This window comes from Pelodiscus sinensis, chromosome 1 (assembly GCF_052426305.1).
Source record: "Pelodiscus sinensis isolate ZL-2025 chromosome 1, ASM5242630v1, whole genome shotgun sequence".
NCBI lineage: Eukaryota > Metazoa > Chordata > Testudines > Trionychidae > Pelodiscus > Pelodiscus sinensis.
Genome location: NC_143052.1, coordinates 40,050,565 through 40,069,684, shown reverse-complemented (window position 1 = coordinate 40,069,684; position 19,120 = coordinate 40,050,565). Strand labels below are relative to the sequence as shown.

At 41.7% G+C, this 19,120-nt stretch overlaps 1 protein-coding gene across 4 annotated transcripts in view; it reads right to left on the bottom strand.

Annotated features, from left to right (window-relative positions):
* ZNF800 (zinc finger protein 800) overlaps positions 1-19,120 on the bottom strand; it is a 40,753-nt gene that overhangs the window by 14,211 nt on the left and 7,422 nt on the right. For 3 of the 4 annotated variants that reach the window (XM_075928331.2, XM_075928335.2, XM_075928341.2), the window contains exon 4: positions 6,381-6,524. The exons of the other annotated variant lie outside the window; for it this stretch is intronic. In XM_075928331.2, coding sequence (XP_075784446.1) covers positions 6,381-6,524 — 144 coding nt within the window. The remainder of the gene's footprint in view (positions 1-6,380; positions 6,525-19,120) is intronic. 4 annotated transcript variants of the gene reach the window in all.

Genomic DNA, 19,120 nt, shown 5'->3' with positions numbered 1-19,120 from the left:
CACAGCATAAGTAAAACACACCTGTAAAATTTGCTATTTATGCCTGACTAACCTATGAAAAATGTGTGATTTCTCTGCAGCATTTCTCAGTCTAGGAACACTATTAAAGCATCATAATATTGCCATTCTTACTTCTCCCGCTGCTGTTGGCAGGTGACAATGCCTTCAGGACTGGATGGCCAGAAATGAGATTTTATGGAGGAGACCAGTCTGTGACAAATTTCACATCTGTGAATTTGATAGACCCTATCCATAACTAAATATCATGAAGTGCTGAATATTTATTACCAAATAATCCTTCTGTAATCCTCCTGGGGCTTTCCTAATGAAAATGGTCACAAAGAAAATAAAGAATCAATTTCTCATTGTTTAGTACCGTGGTCACCAACCAGTAGATCACAATCTACCAGTAGACCTCAGGGGCTCTAAGAGTGGCTCTTGAGCCCTCTCTGAACTGCGCCCCTGCGCAGTACATTTACATTAGATTTCCTCATTTGAGGAGCAGCTACTCACCGAGCAACACCACAGGTGAGTAGCTGCAAGGAATGGTGGGAGCTGGGAGGGCTGAAACACCCCAGCCAGCTGACTGTGGCTTTCAGCTGAAAGTCTGCCCTACGCTCCAGCTGATCTGCGGCTTTTCCTCTGCGCCTGCCCACATGGAGCTTGGTGCACCCTGGCTGAGCGCCACGGCCAGCTGGCCGGGCAGCTGCTTCTCTTCCCTCCAGCCCGGCTGCCCTGCGCTCAGCCCAGGGAGGGTGCGTCAGGCTCCAGCTGTGCTGGAGCAAGCTTCCCGGGCTGAGCGCAGGGCAGTCGGGCGGGAGTGAAGAGAAGCGGCTTCCCAGCCAGCTGGCCATGGCGCTCAGCCAGGATGCACCAAGCTCCACGTGGGCAGGAGCAGAGGGGAAGCCGCCCTATCAGCTGGAGTGCGGTTCAGCCTCCTCCAGGCTGAAGGCCACAGCCAGCTGTCCAGGCAGCTTCTCCTCTGCGCCAGCCCATGTAGAGTGTGGTGCACCCTTGCTGAGCTTCAAGGAAGGGGCTTCAAGGAAGAGGCGGGGCGGTAGATCTTGGGTTGGTCTGTCATTTAAAAAGTGATCTTGGGTGTAAAAAGGTTGGAGACCACTGGTTTAGTAAGTGCTTGACTATTAGTAGCCTCTTACTGAAAAAAAAGAAAATTAGCTCAACTGTACAGGAATGGTTTACAAAAAAATAAGGGAGGTTATGTTTATGGAAAAGTTAAACACACAAATAACATACCCAGCAAAAGAGAGAGGGGACAGATGGGTATTTAGGTATCTGGTTACTTTTACCTCACATTCAAAATACATTCACCTACCAAAATAAAAAAAAATAATAAAAAGAAATAGAACTCCTGACCAATTTTGGGTTGTTTTTTTTTACTATTAACATTTGTTAGACAAACCTGGTCTATTATGTGTGCACAGAAATTTCACTCAGTTTGATCAAACCACCAGAATCAACACATAGGTGCTGCAATGATGCTCACTCTGTAGCACACTTGTAAATAGAAAGATCAGATGATCTTTAATCAAAAGCTAACTGTTGTAATGGTTGTTTTGTTTCTGGTGTTTGCATAGCAATGATTTGTAAACTTGTTAAAACTTTGTACATGAATACAGGTTGCACCTTTGAAAACTGGCACTCTGGTCTGGCAACTGGACCACGGATGATCCTGGACCAGAGAGCCCAGGAGCCTAAAAGAGCTGGAGGGCCAGCCGGGACTGGGGACTGCTTCTGACTCCGCTTCTTCCCCAATTGCACAGCGAGGCTCGGAGCTTTCCCTCTATGCCTCCCCTCACAAAGCCAGTGCTGTCGCTTCAATACTGTGGGGGGATGGCAGGAGTGCCAGCACAGGCTCCCCATTGGGAGATATGCTCGAACTGCAAGCCATATTTGGCTCCGTACTGAGACATATTTGGCTTAGGAACCGCAGATTGCCAACCCCTGCCATGGATCATGGAGCCAGAGCCCTGGGTCAGCCCCATGGAGCATGGGCCAGAGCTGGAGCCCCACAGCAGTCCATAGCAAGCAAAGCCGGGGCCCCACCTCATGAGCCGGAGCAGCTGGGTGAGCAGTCCAGACGGGGGGGGGGGGGGGCAAGGTGCTTTCTGGGGCAGCCTGCAAGCAACAGGCAATGTGTTTGGTGGCCAGTGACAAGGGAACCTTGCCTAGTCCAGCAAATTCTCTCATATTGGACAGGTCAGGTCCCAGTGGTGCTGGACTAAAGAGCTCCACCCCGTAGATTTTAAAAACAGCTGATTGAAGGTTCACGGATGCTTTGTATTTTTATTATACCTTCATACTCTCTCGTAACAGTAGCTTTTGAAGTCTGTTTAAAAACTGAGTCCCTGTTTCATTTTATAGGTATACATATGAACAGCCTCAATCTATTTAACAGATCCAATTACCCAAAAAAGCTTGCTTTTCCTTGGACTGTAAGTGCTGAAGTCTTGCCTGGGCTGCTGCTTTTATTTCAATGGAATAACAAACAGTTGTACATAAAATGGAAGAGATAACATTTAAGTTAGTTGGACTAATTTATACTTTTCTAACACTAAATTCAACACAGCACATGCAAGATGTTTGTTAATGACTTCCTCAGTATGGACAGATCAAGAGAAAATTCCAAATGTGGATCTTGCTTATGTATATTTTTCTTCCCATACTTTCTCACATGATTTTTTTACTTGCATGCAAGGACTAATTAAAAAAAATTGTTAGTTGATTAAATTCTGTTCATCAGAACTTTAGCACTGTAGATACTGTCCAAATATTGTGAAATTAGTTTCTGCATTATGACAGATTATTAGTTTTAGCTCACACATGATAAAGGTCTTTCATATGCCTTTATTCATAGAACATAAGTGATGTCAAGGCTAATCCCCTCTGGATTCACAAATAGAGGACAAAACGCTAAGGGTTAAACTATAACTTTATAGCCTGCCCTGAATAAAGGGTGATGAATAGCTGCATCTCCAAGCAGACCAGAAAACTAATGATGACTCAGTCACAATTTCTCTCCAGCTCAGAGGAGGAAGTAAATTACTTCATCCTTTTTCATGGAAAAGTTTATTCACTTCCTATGACTGACCAACTACTTTGATCAATAATTTAAGAAAAGGAGCCAAGAGTGCTCTGAGCCCTCTCCCCCACAAGAAAGGGGTGAAGTGTATCAGAAACAGCCACTACTGACTCCCTAACTTCCTCAGGCATAATTTGATGGAGGACTAGTAAGGGAGGCCTTAATCCTCTCACCTCCTTATACAGTCAAAAAATATGGGCTGTGGTGGATGTCCATACTAACCTCCTTCCATCTGAGGTGCAAATCCTCACTTAAGCAAGAGTCACCATTCAGGAGGGGCAGTCTCTGCGGGGAGAAGCTGGGGGAATGCTCCACCCAACTCTGGGCTTCTCACCTCCCTGTGCAGGTAGCCGGGCTCACTCAGCCCAGATGGGAGTAAGGGACAGCTGGGCTCTAGCTGCCCCGCTTTCGCATCAATTTCATGACTCCAGCATGCTCAAATTTGAGTACATCTAACATTATACTCTTCTAAAATTTAATATTTACAAAATATGTGCCCATTTCATCTAATTCAGCAAGAAGGAGATGTGCAACAAACATTTTTAACCCAGGTACACTGAACTGCATTTATTCAATATGTTTTCAATTTGAATTCAAACTCTTGATAACATGATTTAAAAACATGGTTGGTAAAATATTTTTAAAAACTGAAACTGTCAATGTGTTCATTGCTGTAAAACAGGGGTGAGGAACCGTTTCTGGGTCAGGGGCCACTGACCAACAGAAAAAACAGTTGGGGGCTGCATACAAATGAGAATCAATCCCTTTCCCCCACCACAAAATCAAACCCTTGACTAAGACAGACACTCCCCTCATTCCTCTCACACGCCAGATCCCGGGGGAGGGGGAGCGGGGAGAAAACAGGTTAGTAGATTTTGTGTGCTCTAGCACTGTGGTGTGGCAGTAGGGGTCTAGAGTACGAGAGCAAGCTCTTCAACTTTGGGGGAAGACGTCAGCTTCGGGGGCCCAATCCAGGGGCTACATCTGGCCCCCAAGCCTAAGGTTCCCCACCCCTGCTGAAAAGAGTAAAGATATGGCCCTTTTCCAAAAGGTTTTAATAAACTGTTAGACACGTGAGCTACAAAATTTGAATAGGTCACTTCCATATAATCCTATGGATAAAAAAATAACACAGAATACAGATATTAGATGGCAGAGTCCAAAAACGTGTTCCTTCCTATACTTTTCACCTTTCTCCCTTTATTTGTGCCTATTTTTTTCCAGTTCAGACCAGCCAGCAAGTGTAAGAGAAAGTTAGGGCCATATTCTTATATGGTAAGAACAGAACTGCTTTATCCACATCTTCAGTTGCTAAATGAAATTTATTAGAATCCTTGTTGCTTTAATGGAACAAGTAAAACTTCTGTGCAGGAACATAGCTTTAAAGTGAGATGGAAATGAGGGAGTAGACCATTAGCTGGTCAAAAAGACACTGTAAATCAATAGCTAGGTCATAAGACAAAAGCTTAGGCCTGGTCTACACTAGAAATTTACTTGGGAACAGCTGTGTCTGTCAGAAGTGTAAAAAATCCACATATTTGAGAGATGGAACTATGCTAACCTAATTCTCAATGTAGACCAGTATTAGCTCAATGGAAGAGTTCTTCCATCAACCTAGCTACTGCCTCTCAGGCAAGCAGATTACCTATGGCAAGGGAAGAAGCCCTCATTGGCAGAGGTATTAGCATTTACACAGAAGCACTACAATAGCTCCACAGCAGCATTTTAAGTGTTTATCTCCGGTTAAGAAACCTGGATTCAATTACCAGCTATCATTAACATGTAGTGTAATGCCAGGCAAAGCAATTTTCTTCTCTATGCCTTCATTGCCCCTTCCAATCTTTGTCTCTCTGTGCTATTTAGGTTAGCACCTCTTGGCTTCAGGAGTTTTGTAGTACAGGCAGTCCCCGGGTTACGTACAAGATAGGGACTGTAGGTTTGTTCTTAAGTTGAATTTGTACGTAAGTCGGAACTGGTACATATTGTAGGGGAAACTCTAGCCAAACATTTCTCCAGAGCTCAGTTTTATTCTCCCACACCTCACTTCCCTCAGTCCTTTATTCTCAAGCTGAGGTGTCTGCTGAGAAAAGCCGCTCTGCGTCTCCCTGGTCTGCTGGGGGGGAGGGGGCGCTAGCTTCACGTCTCCCTGGTCTGCTGGGGGGAAGCAGCTAGTGCGGGGTTGCCTCACCCCGTTTGTAAGTAGGGATCTGATGTAAGTCGGATCCATGTAACCCGGGGACTGCCTGTACCTAGAACAATAATCTGATCTCAACTGGCCTCAGATGCTACTGTAATACACATTATTACTATTTCTATTGAAAGGGTTTTGTAATTATCTCTTTCCTTCCTCTACAGGTCACTAAATAACTTTGTGTAAAGCTTGCCTTTACTCAGAAGTATTGTGTCCAGGTGTTAGAGTTGGAACTTCATTTGGTATAGGCTATGAAATTAGCAAGTTTGTCTCCCCCTCACTTCCATAAGAATAAAATCAAACTCAGGTCGCCATCGTGGTAAGCACTATTTTCAATTACTTTGTACTCTGTCATAATATACTAATAATTTTTAACAGCACATAATGTGTCATGTCCATCCATAATCCTGTGTTTTTCCCACTTCATAAAGGATTGGTTAAAGGAAAAATAACAATCTCAAGAGTTAAGCAAGAAAATGTTAACAAGAGGCATGTGTAAAGATACAAGTGGTCAACTTTTAGATCGTGAAAGTGTCCTCTTCAAATAATTAATAAAATACCACTTAATGTTCAAGGACAACTTCAAAATTACCTAATGCTGTATAGCACATCACAATGCCATGGCCCTATATCCGTAAGGGAGAAATCTTCAAAGTCATCTTAGATCTAACCTCGTTTATATGCTCTCACTCTTTTTCCTATGGAAATAGAAAAGTTTTCGACTACACTAAATTTTATGACTTGGATCCTAATTCTGCAAAAATTTGTACACTCACGTGAGTAAACTTACATCCTTTGCAGAACCAAAGTCTTAAGTGGTCCAAATTAAAGTCTTTGGAGTATCATTTGCCCTCATTCTCTACATAAAAAATTCCTATTTGACACAAAGGGAGTTTCAGACAGATTGAAAGAATGAGTCCAAGTGATAAACCAATATAAATGAGGTATTTCATTGTTTTACTGATCCTCTAATTTACCTGTTATATTAGTTTAATCTGGTTTCTGATGGTGTTTTTACATACGATACAGAAAGGTAAACTCCCTCAATTCTAGATTCTTTGCTTAAATATTTCAGTGAATAAAACTTACTGTCATCCATCTGGAGACTTGGAGGACAATAGAACTTTTTATGAGTAATTAAATTTGGTAATCCTCTGAAGAGACTGCGGCATATTTTACATTCAAAAATGGTGTCCACGTCTTTTAACAAGATATGTTTAAGTTGTTTAGTTCCTGGAACAAAAGAAATGTTGCACTTAAAATAAGACACTTTTTTTTTAAACTCACACTATTAAAACAAAAACACTTTCAAATCAAACAAATTTCCCTGCTAAAATAGGAAATAATGTAAAACAAAACACCATTATCTATTTCATTTTAAGTCAGCTTCAAACATTCTGGATTACTGGATAAAGACTAAAGAAAACAACAAGATTACATAGTATAAAAAGCAAAAGTATTATGAGCTTAAATATTAAAACTAATAGCTAAATTCCAAAAGAGGGTTTTGGTTAATGAGTTATAATTGCTTACCAGGTGGAAAGCACAACAGCCACCTAATCATTTAAATCATTATTTGGTACCTTTTCAAGCTCCTCAGAAAGCATTAAGCATGTACAACAAAACACTTTCACTTTAAAAGACTATCAAACGGGAGGGAAATGTAAAGAATACAATAAAAATAAAAGAGAATAGGAGATAAATTCTAGAACGTTGCATGAGGGTACCAAAGATATATGTAGTTGCGCTTATATTAGAAAACAGAATTTGGACCCATATCTTTCGTCTGCCTATGGTCTTCCTTGATAAAGAAAAATATAAATTTTAAAATTAGTTTTGAATTATGTTTTGAAAAAAATCTATAAATGACTGAACATTTGAGCCATCTAGTCTACTATAAGTATACTGTCCCTTTTAAAAATATTTTTAAATGTTGGATTGTGTGTTAATATTTTAATTCAGGAGGAGGGAATCCTTCTGTTAAAAAAATGGAAGTGTAGTTAAAACTATATACCTGTTCTGAAAATATATCTTAGCATTAATTTATACAGAAGATACAGAGATCAGATGCAGACCAACTAATATCTACGGCAGCTATGAGAAATTGAATTAAAATAGCTGCCATAAACACAAAAAGTGAAACCTATAAGAGTCACTGAAAGACTTACTTTGAGACACACATTTAAAATCAAACAAAGGATAAATTTAACCCTTGCTTTCTTCAGTGGAAGTTAAGAGCTCAACAGTATTTCCTCCATATTTAGGATAACCAAATTATTTCTGATAGTCTATAAAATTAAACAGCTAATAATAATAATAATAATATACATTTTTGTGCAATTTACACATCATCTTACGTAACTATGAAACTAGAAAAGAAACTTGCCATAATCCCAATTTAGCAGAAATACACACGTTTTCATTAACTGACAAGAAATATCCAAAAGTATTTTTGACTGAAAAATTCTTCTGCATGTTTGTAATCCAGAATATCCAACTTTTTTTTTGAGTTTTAATAACAAACCAAAATGTTGAAGTATGATATTTAAAGCTATGTTGATTTTTAAATTTTACCATGTTTAATCAAAATAGCAAGTTTATTTTAAAAAAAAATATATGAACTAAACAGTGTATCAACAGTATTTTGAGCATAAGATTGAGATATTCTTAACAGATTTCAAAAATAGATGGCACTAACTGCCCTATAACATCTAAGTGCTTTGAGCATTCAAAGACTACATGATTCTAACTCAAAACTCAAAGTTCAAAGCAAAAGGAAAGGGCCCCATTTACCCTAAGAGCCTGTGGGCCTGGCATTACATACACAAATCATTAACTTTATACTAGGATATTGAGTTAGTTAGAATTCACATAAAATTTCTGTTTTCTACCTTATCTATCTAAACATATCAAAACTGTCATTTTATCTGGAGATCACCACTGCCTACATACTGAAGGTCATATGAAAAGCACAAGTATCACTCATTGTTGACATCCCCAGTTCATACTATACATACATATTACAATTTCATCTAGGTAGACAATTGAGTCACAGAGGTTCATCTACATGTCTTAAAAGGCAAGAGAAGGGCCTCTACAACCCCCTGCCCCCTGTCCCCATTGCCCCATTCCCACTGCCCAGGTCCCTCTTCCCAGCCACATAACTCTGTCCCCACTCCCATCCCCAGCTACAGAACTCTGTCCCCATTCCCATCCCCACTCTCTGAACTCTGTCCTCATTCCCCTGTCCCGAACCACAGAACTCTGTCCCCACTGGCACCCTGTCCCCTGCCAAAGCACCCACTAGCACCCTTCCCCAGTACTATGTCCCCTGTTCCCACCAACACAGTTGGGGCGACATTAGTGAAGCTTGAGGGGGGGGGGGAAGGAGGAGGGGCTTTTTTGCATCTCACTTGTGTGGCCCCAACTGACTTTTCTTGGGTCAGTGAGCCCTGACTCAAGACAGGTTCCCTGCCCTTCTCAGAAATAAAGACAATGCAGAAACTTTTTGTTTGACACAATATTTTATTTAAAAATGAAGCCTGGTCAAAAAACCACAAATTGGGGCCAAGCCCCAATCTGGCCACAGTATCGTAACACTCCTGCGCTCCCCTTTCCCCCAGACCCTACATCTGAGCCTATCATACACTGGAACCTCCTGCCCTGAGACCCTCACATACCCCAACCCAAATTCCTGAACCCTCACATCCAGAAGTCTGTGGCTTGCTTAGTACCCTAACCCTACATCTGCCCGGCCTGGCACCCTCTTCCCGAGCCAGTATCCCCTTATCCACCTTCTCCTGCATCCAGATTTCCTCCCAGAGCTTGCACCTCTCACCCCTTCCCACACCAAATCCCTCATTCACACCCCAGAGCCAACACATCCTGTCTCAACCCAGCAAGGTTACGGCTAGACTGTAGGAGTTTCAGGATTCCAGAGATATCCCAGAAAAACTCTTCTGCATCCAGGGATGCATTTGTTCTTCCACTTTTAGTGGAAGAGCAAACATGATCTTTCAGTCACCTCTATATTCCTCTTTCCACAAGGAATAAGGGGGCTTCCAAAAGAAGGGGTTTTTCTGACATTTGGTCCAGTCTAGACAGGCCAAATGTTGGAAAAACCTCTTCCTACAGAAGAATTGGGGGGGGAAAGCAGCAGTATAAGGGTTGGGGATAGCAAGTGATGGAGAGGAGGAGAATAGAGAGGGCGGATCTTCAAGGAAGGGGCGGGGCAGTAGGTCTTGGCTTGTTCTGTCATTTAAAAAGTGATCTTGGGTGTGAAAAGGTTGGGGACCACTGGTGTAACAGATCAAAAACAGGATGCTAGGCTGTTGGATTTGTCATTATAGGCATTAGCTACATTTGAAGCTTGAAAATAGGAATAAAGCAGAACTAATTCAAAATAATTAGGACAGGGACCAGTTCAGACAATCAAAAATTTGGAGAACAGAGAAAAAACACAGCTAAGCCACTGCCTGCTATTTTTTCCAGGGTACTTCAATAATCAAGCCCACAGGCTTTACCCATTTTCAGTGATTTAACTTTCCCTTCATCTATGGTGAAATGCTAGAAGTCTTTCTGTAAAAATGATGAACAAAAGAAATAATATTTTTCAATTCCCCTTATAGGAGTACTGTAGTATGATTTCTATTGTGAAAGTGCAACTTACAAATATAGACTATAAGTTATCTGCACTCCAAAATAAAACAATATAAAACTTTGGACTTGTAGGCTCTATTCGGTCCTACTTTTTGTTCAGCCAATCGTTAGCAGAAACAAGTTTGTTTACATTTATAGGAGATAATGCTGCCCGCTTCATATTTACAATGTCACCTGAAAGTGAGAACAGACATTCACATGGCACTACTGCAGCAGACACTGTAAGGTATGTGTGCCAAATATGTTAAATATTCATATGCCCCTTCGTGCTTCTGCCGCCATTTCAGAAAATATGCTTCCATGCTAATGATTCTTGTTTAAAAAATGCATTATATTTGTGACTCATCTCCTTGGGAAAGAATTGTACATCTCCTACTCTATTTTACCTGCGTTCTACAGAATATCGTAAGAGTGGCCATACTGGGTCAGACCAAAGGTCTATCTAGCCCAGTAACCTGTGTTCCAGCAGTGGCTAATACCACATGCCCCAGACGGAATAAACAGAAAAGAATCATCAAATGATCTCTCCCCTGTTATCCATTCACAGTCTCTGACAAACAGAGGCTAAGGACACCATTTCTACCCATCCTGGCTAATAAACACTCATGGACCTATCCTCCATGAATTTATCTAGTTCTTTTTTTGAATCCCATTGAAGTCCTGGTCTTCATAACATCCTCTGGCAAGGAATTCCACAGGTTGACTGTGGAAGAAATACTTGATTGTGTTTGTTTTAAATCTGCTACCTATTAATTTCATTTGGTGACCCCCCAACCATATATTTTGTCTTATTGCTGTTGTGGATGATAACGGAACACACCTCGTTGCTCATTTTAAGAGCACTTTTGCAGCAAATGACCGAAGGCAAAGAAGGTATTGATATAAGATTTCTAAAGATAGCTACAGTACTTGACCCAAGATTTAAGAATCTGAAGTGCCTGACAAAAATCTAAGGGACAAGGTATGGAACATACTTACAGAAGTCTTAAGAGCAACACACTGATACAGAAACTACAGAATCTGAATCACCTAAAAAGAAAAAAAAATCTGCTGATGATCATTTTCTTAATCTGAATTAGATGCTATCAGCTAACAGAACTCATCAGCAGCCTGGCCACATTGGTTATGGAATAGTGACTGAAGCATGAAGGGATATACGAATCTTTAGCACATCTGGCACAAGTATTTTGTGATGCATGGCACTGTTGTAGCCTGCAAGTACCTGTTTTCACTTTCAGGTGACACTGTAAACAGGAACCTGGCAGTATTACTTCCCACAAATGTAAACAAATTTGAGTGAATAAGTAGCAAGACTGAGCAGACATGTAGGCTCTAAAATTTTACATTGTTTTATTTTTGAACGCAGTTTTTGGTACATAATTCAAGTTTAACTAAGTTTAACTTTCATGATAAAGAGACTGCATTACAGTACTTGTTTTGAGTGAACTGAAAATTTTCCAGTGCAAATATTGTATTAAAAATAAATATAAAGTAAGACCTGTGCTCTTTGCATTCTGTATTGTAATTGAAATCAAGATATTTGAAAATGTGGAAAACATCCAAAACACTTTTTTAATGGCAATCTATTGTTTAAAAAGAGTGATTAATCTGGCAATTAACCACAATTTTTAATCACTGGACAGCAGTAATTAGTATATTAATACTTAGAGACTACCTAGAGACCTTTTTTGGAGTGGGGGGGAGGGGTCAGACTTTGGTATTGAGGAAGACTGACCCACTGGTTAGAGCCCTAGGCTAGTATGGAACACCTGAGTTCAATTCTCTGCATCATCGGAATGTGTGTGATGTTGAGCAAGTCATTTTATTTCTCTGTACCACAGTATTACATAAGCCATAATGAGTCAGTGAAAAGGTCCATCTAACCCAGTGTCCCTTCTTCCAACAGTGGCCAATGTCAAGTGCCTCAGAGGGAATGAACAGAAAAAGTAATCATTGAGTGATCCATCCCCTGTTGTCCACTCCCAAGCTCAGAGGTGTTAGGAGGATGAACACATTAAAAAATGTTAAATGCTCAGAGACTATGATAACAGGAGCCATATAAAATTTCTGTACTTTAATCCAAAAGTAAACGGTTGACATTAAATATCCAGTGGGGAGGAGGACCATGAGTTTACTTAAACTGTTGGCTTAATAAAGCAGTATTGTAGGGTCAATCATCATATTAAGCAATAGGTTAGCAAAATACATCCCAAGTCCAAAATACTCAATGTGGTCAGATAGGTGTTCTATGTCAATGTGGAGAATATAATGCCAAAAAAAACCCCCCCCCACAATCGGGGTCCACCATAATACTGCACAGTATTCCCTTTACATAAAAATTCTAAATTAGGAGTCCCCTTGAATCAAACTTCTTCAAATATTTAAATATTTTGGTATCACCTTTGTTCTGGCTTGCCCTCATCCATCTCTCCACAAACCCAAGACAAATCCACACCATTCCATTTTGTTGAGGTAACTCTCTTTCCATTTCTGGAGAAAAAAGTTTTGGCATTGGATTGGCCCAGCACATTTTCCATCTGCCCAACAGTTGTTTGAGATCTCTGGGGATCCAGTCAATATTATGGGTTGTCCACATATTATCTTGCATGCAGTTTACATGACCAGTCATCTCTGCTTTGTGTCATATCGCAAAGCACTACATTGGTCACCTATTTATGCCTTCTAATCCCATCATTCTGTATGCCATCATGAAGCTCTCTCTTACACATTCACCTTTCCATTTCTCTTTGGGTGGCAGCGAATTTTTCTTCTTCCACTTTCATTGTTGACTTGCTTTCTGCTCCATGTGTCATTGATGGCAAAATAGCGGAGTTAAAAAGTTCTTTGCTTTTCTTCACACAGTTCATTACCCATTAGGATATGCCATTATTTGGAAGAAATTTACCTAATCCACCTCTCTCCTCCTACTGCATTCCCCTTTATATTTGACAACTTCCTTAATTAGTTTTCCATTTACAGTAATGACTGCTGTTCCACAATGCTCCTTCCATGTGTACTTCATCTTCAACATATTCAGTTTCCACCTGATATCCTGCGAAGGTGTGTGCTCCAGTTCTATTGTGTTCTTTACCAGTATTACACAGCAAAGAGAAAAAGTTAAATGTTGTCCATCACTTCTAATTCCTTCGTCCTAGTTCAATTTCTTTAACAGAGACACCAGTACTGCTGCAAACAATTTAAGTGAAATTGTGTCATCTTGTCTGACTCCTCTATGTATAACATCATTCAACGTCCCATTCACTGATGTTATCTTTATCGAACAATTGTGGTTGATTTCTTCCAACAGGTACCTCAGGTTGATTCTGATTTAGTTGAGCCTGTTGAGTGCAGCGTTAATCTCCACCAAGTCAAATGCTTTTTTGTAGTCAACAAATGCAGGACACAATGGTTCTTCAGAGTCCTTGCATTTTCCAACGAGCTGCCAAGCTGAGTTGATTTGATCAACTTGAATACCTTGAGCTGAAACCCAGCTTGTTCTCTATTTTTGTGCATTTCAAGGTGCTTCTTAAATCCAAATGTGTACGACATGGTTAAGACCTTATGAACTTGTGAGAGGAATGTATATTTTTATATACCTATATTTGTAATGGCAGAAAAAAAATCACTGCTATCATGTAAACATTTTGGGGATGGATGTGGAACATAGAGAGTGTGGTTTAAAAACAATAGGAACTCAAACACAAGAGTTGATAGCAACTTCAAATTGAAAAAAATGTGCAAAGAATCCCTTCTGAGGGCAAACTGTATACCTGGATCTCATCCAGAAACACTTGGGCTGTGTCTAGCCTGGCCAGTTTTTCCAGAAAATCAGCCACTTTTCCAGAAAATCTTGCCAGCTGTCTACACTGGCCGCTTGAATTTCCGCAAAAGCACTGACGATCTCATGTAAGATTGTCAGTGTTTTTGCGGAAATACTATGCTGCTCCTATTGGGGCAAAAGTCCTTTTGCGCAAAACTTTTGCACAAAAGGGCCAGTGTAGACAGCCCAGATGTGTTTTCCTCAAAAAAGTCCCGATCGCGAAAATAGCCATCGGGGCTTTTTTGCGGAAAAGCGCGTCTAGATTGGCACGGACGCTTTTCCGCAAAAAGTGCTTTTGCGGAAAAGTGTCCTTGCCAATCTAGACACTGTTCTGAAAATGCTTTTAACAGAAAACTTTTCCATTAAAAGCATTTCCGGAAAATCATGCCAGTCTAGATGTAGCCTTGAATTTTTGCACAAAGAAGAACCATTAAGGAAAACATACCTAAACATATTTGAAAATTCCCTTTATACAGACAAATTCCACTGTGTGCACTAATTAGTTTTAGAAGGAGGTCCCCAATTTGCTAATGGCATTTGACAAAAGATTTTCTGGTTAATACAGGTAGCAAGCCTCTACCACTTTAGCAGCAAATGAAATTTATAAGGAAATACTCAATTTCACTTATACTACTGCCCACATAAGAGTGAAAATAACTAGATTCTTATGAGTTTAACTGTAAAGTTTTGGGAAACTGTCAGCAGAAGAGAGGCAATCTCCCTTGCCGCTGAGTCACACTACAGGGGAAGCGAGGACAAAAGATCTCATCCATCATTATCAGAAATAGGGATGGACACAATGAAAACTAGTCTTCTCACGAGGATGCTCTCTCAATTCCACTGAAGCCTCTCCATCTTTTATATTTATTTCTGGCTAATAAGCTATTGACAGCTTCTTAAATCCCAGCAATATTTTGAAACTATGAAACTAGCTTATTATGAAGACTATAGAAAATTGGTGCAAGACTTAAGCTAGAGCAGATACCCCACTGACAAGAAGCACTGCAGAATGTTTGTGTACCATACGTGTAATTTTGTCTTTCGACACTCCAGCAATTTTTTCTCCTGGTATAGGAGCATTCAGCATGCATACCCCCTTAACAATGAGGATAAAACCATGTATATTTTTATGAATAATATTACTGGTATGGGAAAAACCTTTATTGGAACTTCTTAATGAAGATAAAAATATTCTGCTCACTTGCCTTATTTCTTTTTAAAGCTTACTGAAAGAATCAAAGGTTTCTTCCACAATCAAATTTTATTTGTTCGAATGTGGCAAACAGTAAAATCCTAGTCAAAAGTTGTTTTTCTTTCTGACCAATTCTTTTGATGCAAACAAGAAAAGAGGGAAGTAAACCATGAATTTATGACGTGCTAAGTAAAGATATTCTGGAATGGCCTGGGGACAAAGCACTTGAAATTAGGTCACTCTGCTACCCAAGGAGATTCCAACTAATCTGCTTCAGGTGGGAGAAGAGCATACACACAAATTTGAGGCCTTAGGCATTTCCATCCAAATGTTCCATCTTCTTAGAAAAGGTCACAGATGAGAAATTTCACATACCATTTTCCCTCTGGTGACTGTACTATATGTTTCTCAAATGCAAATGAAGAGAGAATACAGAAGTCTCGGCAAAGACCTTTTCCCCCCACCAGACATCATCCTCGTAATGAGGATAGCCAATGATGGTCATTTAGATCTGCAGGAGTTAGCACAGCCATATTTCTTGGTAATTATATAGTAAGAGAGCCAATTCACAAATTTTTCAGCTCACGTAGCTGTGTTGCCACAGATCTAAAAAGAAAATCTCTAAATAAATTTAGATTTTAACATTAAAGAAATTTCCTAACACTAACACTGGTATTGAATCTCTGTTTTTATATTGTGAACTGTGGAAATAAAAATATACTTGAGTTCATTTCAGATGGATCTGCCCTCGTCATGAGTTAAAATCTTCTAACAATTCCTATCTTGAGCATGCTCAACCAAAACTCATTTTTATTGTCAGATACAACTATTGGTTGTCATGTACTGGCCAGGGCTGGCCTTACCATGAGGCGAACTGAGGTGGCCGCCTCAGGTGCCAGACTGTGGGGGGGCGCCACTAGGACCCAGAGTGTAGAAAATTGTGTCTGCTGCTGGTGCATATGTATTCTCTCTGGTCTAGATGCACAGAGATGATGAAGTGCTGTGCTGGAGAAAGGAGAGCACCAGATACATAACAGGCAGGCAGGAGAAAAGGTGTTATGGGGGCATCATTTAAGCTCCCCACCTCAGATGCCAAAATGGTGTGGGCCAGCCCTGGTACTGGCACTTGAGACAGGTGTACCAAGCCCCTAAGGGTGAAACAAGAGTTAAATAATTACTTTTGGCCCAAGAGACCACACCCTCTGCTGGGCATGATCACAGTGGAGGGAGCATTTAAACAGAAGTAATACAGCTCAGTCTAGGTCGACTGAGGAGGAGAGCAGTCAGGTGCAGTAACCTCTTGCTGGAAAGCCACTGGGACTTTACACTTCCGCAACAGAGTCTCAGAGCCAAACTGCTGGAAGTCTAAGTGCAGGAGCCCAGGATGGTGACTCAGTTGGCCACCAGAAGAGACTCTGGAGACAGATCAGAAAACAGACAGGACGCCAACTCCAACTTGTGATAATATCAGCGGGACTGAAATAAGGCTAGGAATTGACTCAGAAAGTGTACTTAGAGGCATCAGGCCCTGCCTGTTTTGAAGTCAGAACCTAGTGGAGTAGAGTTGGCCCAGGTTCCCCTATCCAGTCTCTATCAGTTAGCAACAAATTACCCTGAAGAATAGCTATCAGACCAGTGGCTCTCAACCTAGTTACCACAGAGAGGTGATTGTGGGGCCCACAAGCTATTAAGTGGGACACATTCACGCAACATATACACCACTGTCTGCTGTGGCTGCCCAGTTGTGTATATGTCCCTCAAGGGTAGCAAGACAGAGGCAAGAGTGACTCCATCCACCAAGCCATGGGGGACACTAGCTGAAAAGCCCACCTATAGGATAGGTCCCCCCCAAACAGAGATGGGACTTACAGGTCAGCCTCCTGCTCTATGAGCTCCAGGTCTGTACATGGTCAGCAGAGGACAGGCAGGTGGGCACTATTTGCTGCAGGCAAACCATGTTGCACTGCAGCCTACATGTCCCTACAGAAGCGATGCACAGCTGTGACTAGTGGAGCAGATGTGCCCCCTCCATTTCTCTGGATGCTTCTGCCACAGACACCAAGAAGCAAGGAAGCAGCGCTCCCCTCCAGTGGCAGCACTCACAGGCTTTCCTTTCTCTTCCCCGTGCCCCACAGCACTATACCCTTTCCTCCCCACTGCAGTTCCCTGCTCCATTCCACTCTCCCATTTCCTATCCCAGAGGTGGCCAACCCATTTAACAAAGATAGTCAAAACAGCAGTGGAAAAAATGTGAATTGTCAAGCAAAAAAAAAGCCCCCCAGAACAGAATTGTTGAGCGAAAACAAAAAAAAAATTAATTTTTTTTTAAAGGAGGCTGCCCCTTTAAAACAACCGCCATCTTGGGCACCATTTTTAAAATCCTGCAGCTCCAACCCAGTAAGCACAGGGAAGCCAGGGATTTGGGGGGAGAGGGGGATGAAGAGGAGGGGAGCCGGCGCGGGCCGTTGGGGAGGGGGGTGCGCAGGAGCGGCCTCACGAGCTGCACTTTTGGGGGGCAAGAGCCGTGGGTTGGCCACGGCTGGCCTATCCTGTTCTTTTCCCCCACACCACCTCTCTCTCTCCATCCCATCCCCTTTCCTCTCCACACTGTCCTCTGCCCCTCTCCATCCTGCCCCATTTCCCCATCCCCGTCTCCACTGCCTCATCCTACCCCCATACTGGCACTCACCATTGCCCAGAAACAGGACCGAGCACATACAGAAGAGGATGAAGATGAGAACTATGACCCAAGAGGCAGTATCTCAGAATTGTTCTCTCAGTTGTGGAGAGTTGTGAAGCAAGATGGCACAGCATGGGAAGGACAGAAACTTCCTCCCATTCCTTAAAGGCTGAGTAGAGCAAACCCTTCACAGCAATTGTAGAAATCCAGGGGGAAGGGGAGGGGCATGCCCCAAACTGGTTCCACAGATGGCATGGGCTGATGGGCCAGCACCTCCTTCTACCCTAGCAACCCTACAGTGTGTCCCTAGAGCTGTGGTCCCCAACATGGTGCCCACGGGCGCCATGGCGTCTGCGGGGGCATTTATGTGCGCCCGCGCCGGCGTTTTTAAAACTACTCACATTTACCCCTGCTTAGAGCAGGCTCGGCAGCCTGGGGCCCACTAGGGAGCCCGACGCAGCGTTTTGGAGGCTTGAGCCCCGCCCTGAGGCACAATCCAAACCCCTGGCCTAATCTCCCTCCTCCCCTCAGTAAAATGTCTGGTATTTTCAGTTTCTCAGATGGAAACCACTTGGGACAGTCTTCCTCTGCCATGTGGAAGGGAGTGTGAAATTTAAAGGTGCCATGATTTTTTGGGGGGTGGGGTGGGGGAGGGGTGCTTTTTTTGCTCCACATTTGGACATCCCCCACTTTTTATTAATGCAGAATTTTGTTTAAAAATGAATTACAATTAAAATAAAAATTATCCAATTAAATTAAGTTTCTATCAAATTTACCCAATTCACATTTAATATGAAGATAGCCTTCAATTTCACATTTGACTCCTTTTTTCCATTTTTTCTCCAATTGGGAGGGGGCTCACAAAATTGACATTCTTCCCCCTGCCATGGTGGGGATGGGGAGTGTGAGATTTAAAGGTGCCATGGGGTTTTGGGGGGAGGGAGAGGGTGCTTTTTTTGCTCAACATTTGGACATCCCCCTTTTTATTAATGTAGAATTTTTTTAAAAAATAATTACAATATAATTAAAATAAAAATTATCCAATTAAATTAAGTTTCTATCAAATTTATCCAATTCACATTTAATATGAAAATAGCCTTCAATTTCACATTTGACACCTTTTTTTGCTGGCGCCTGCCACACACTTCTGAAAACATGAATGTGCTATTGACCACAAAAAGGTTGGGGACCACTGCCCTACAGCATGGGAGCTCCTCCACTACCAGAGGGTTACTTTCTCTTCCCAGCTGGCAGGGAGCACTCCCACAGAGCTCTGTGAAGCCATCTCTTCCTCAGCCTCTACCTCTGCAGAACACAAGAGCAGCAAACCTCAAATTGTTTTAGCACACAGCTGGGCCATATCTGTGTGCCATCTTCATCATAAGCTGTCATTGGGCTGCAGGGTAAGAACCGCTGCATTAAATAAAGCAGCCTTTGAACTCTTGCCACTGGAAGACATTACTGTCAACAACAACTTC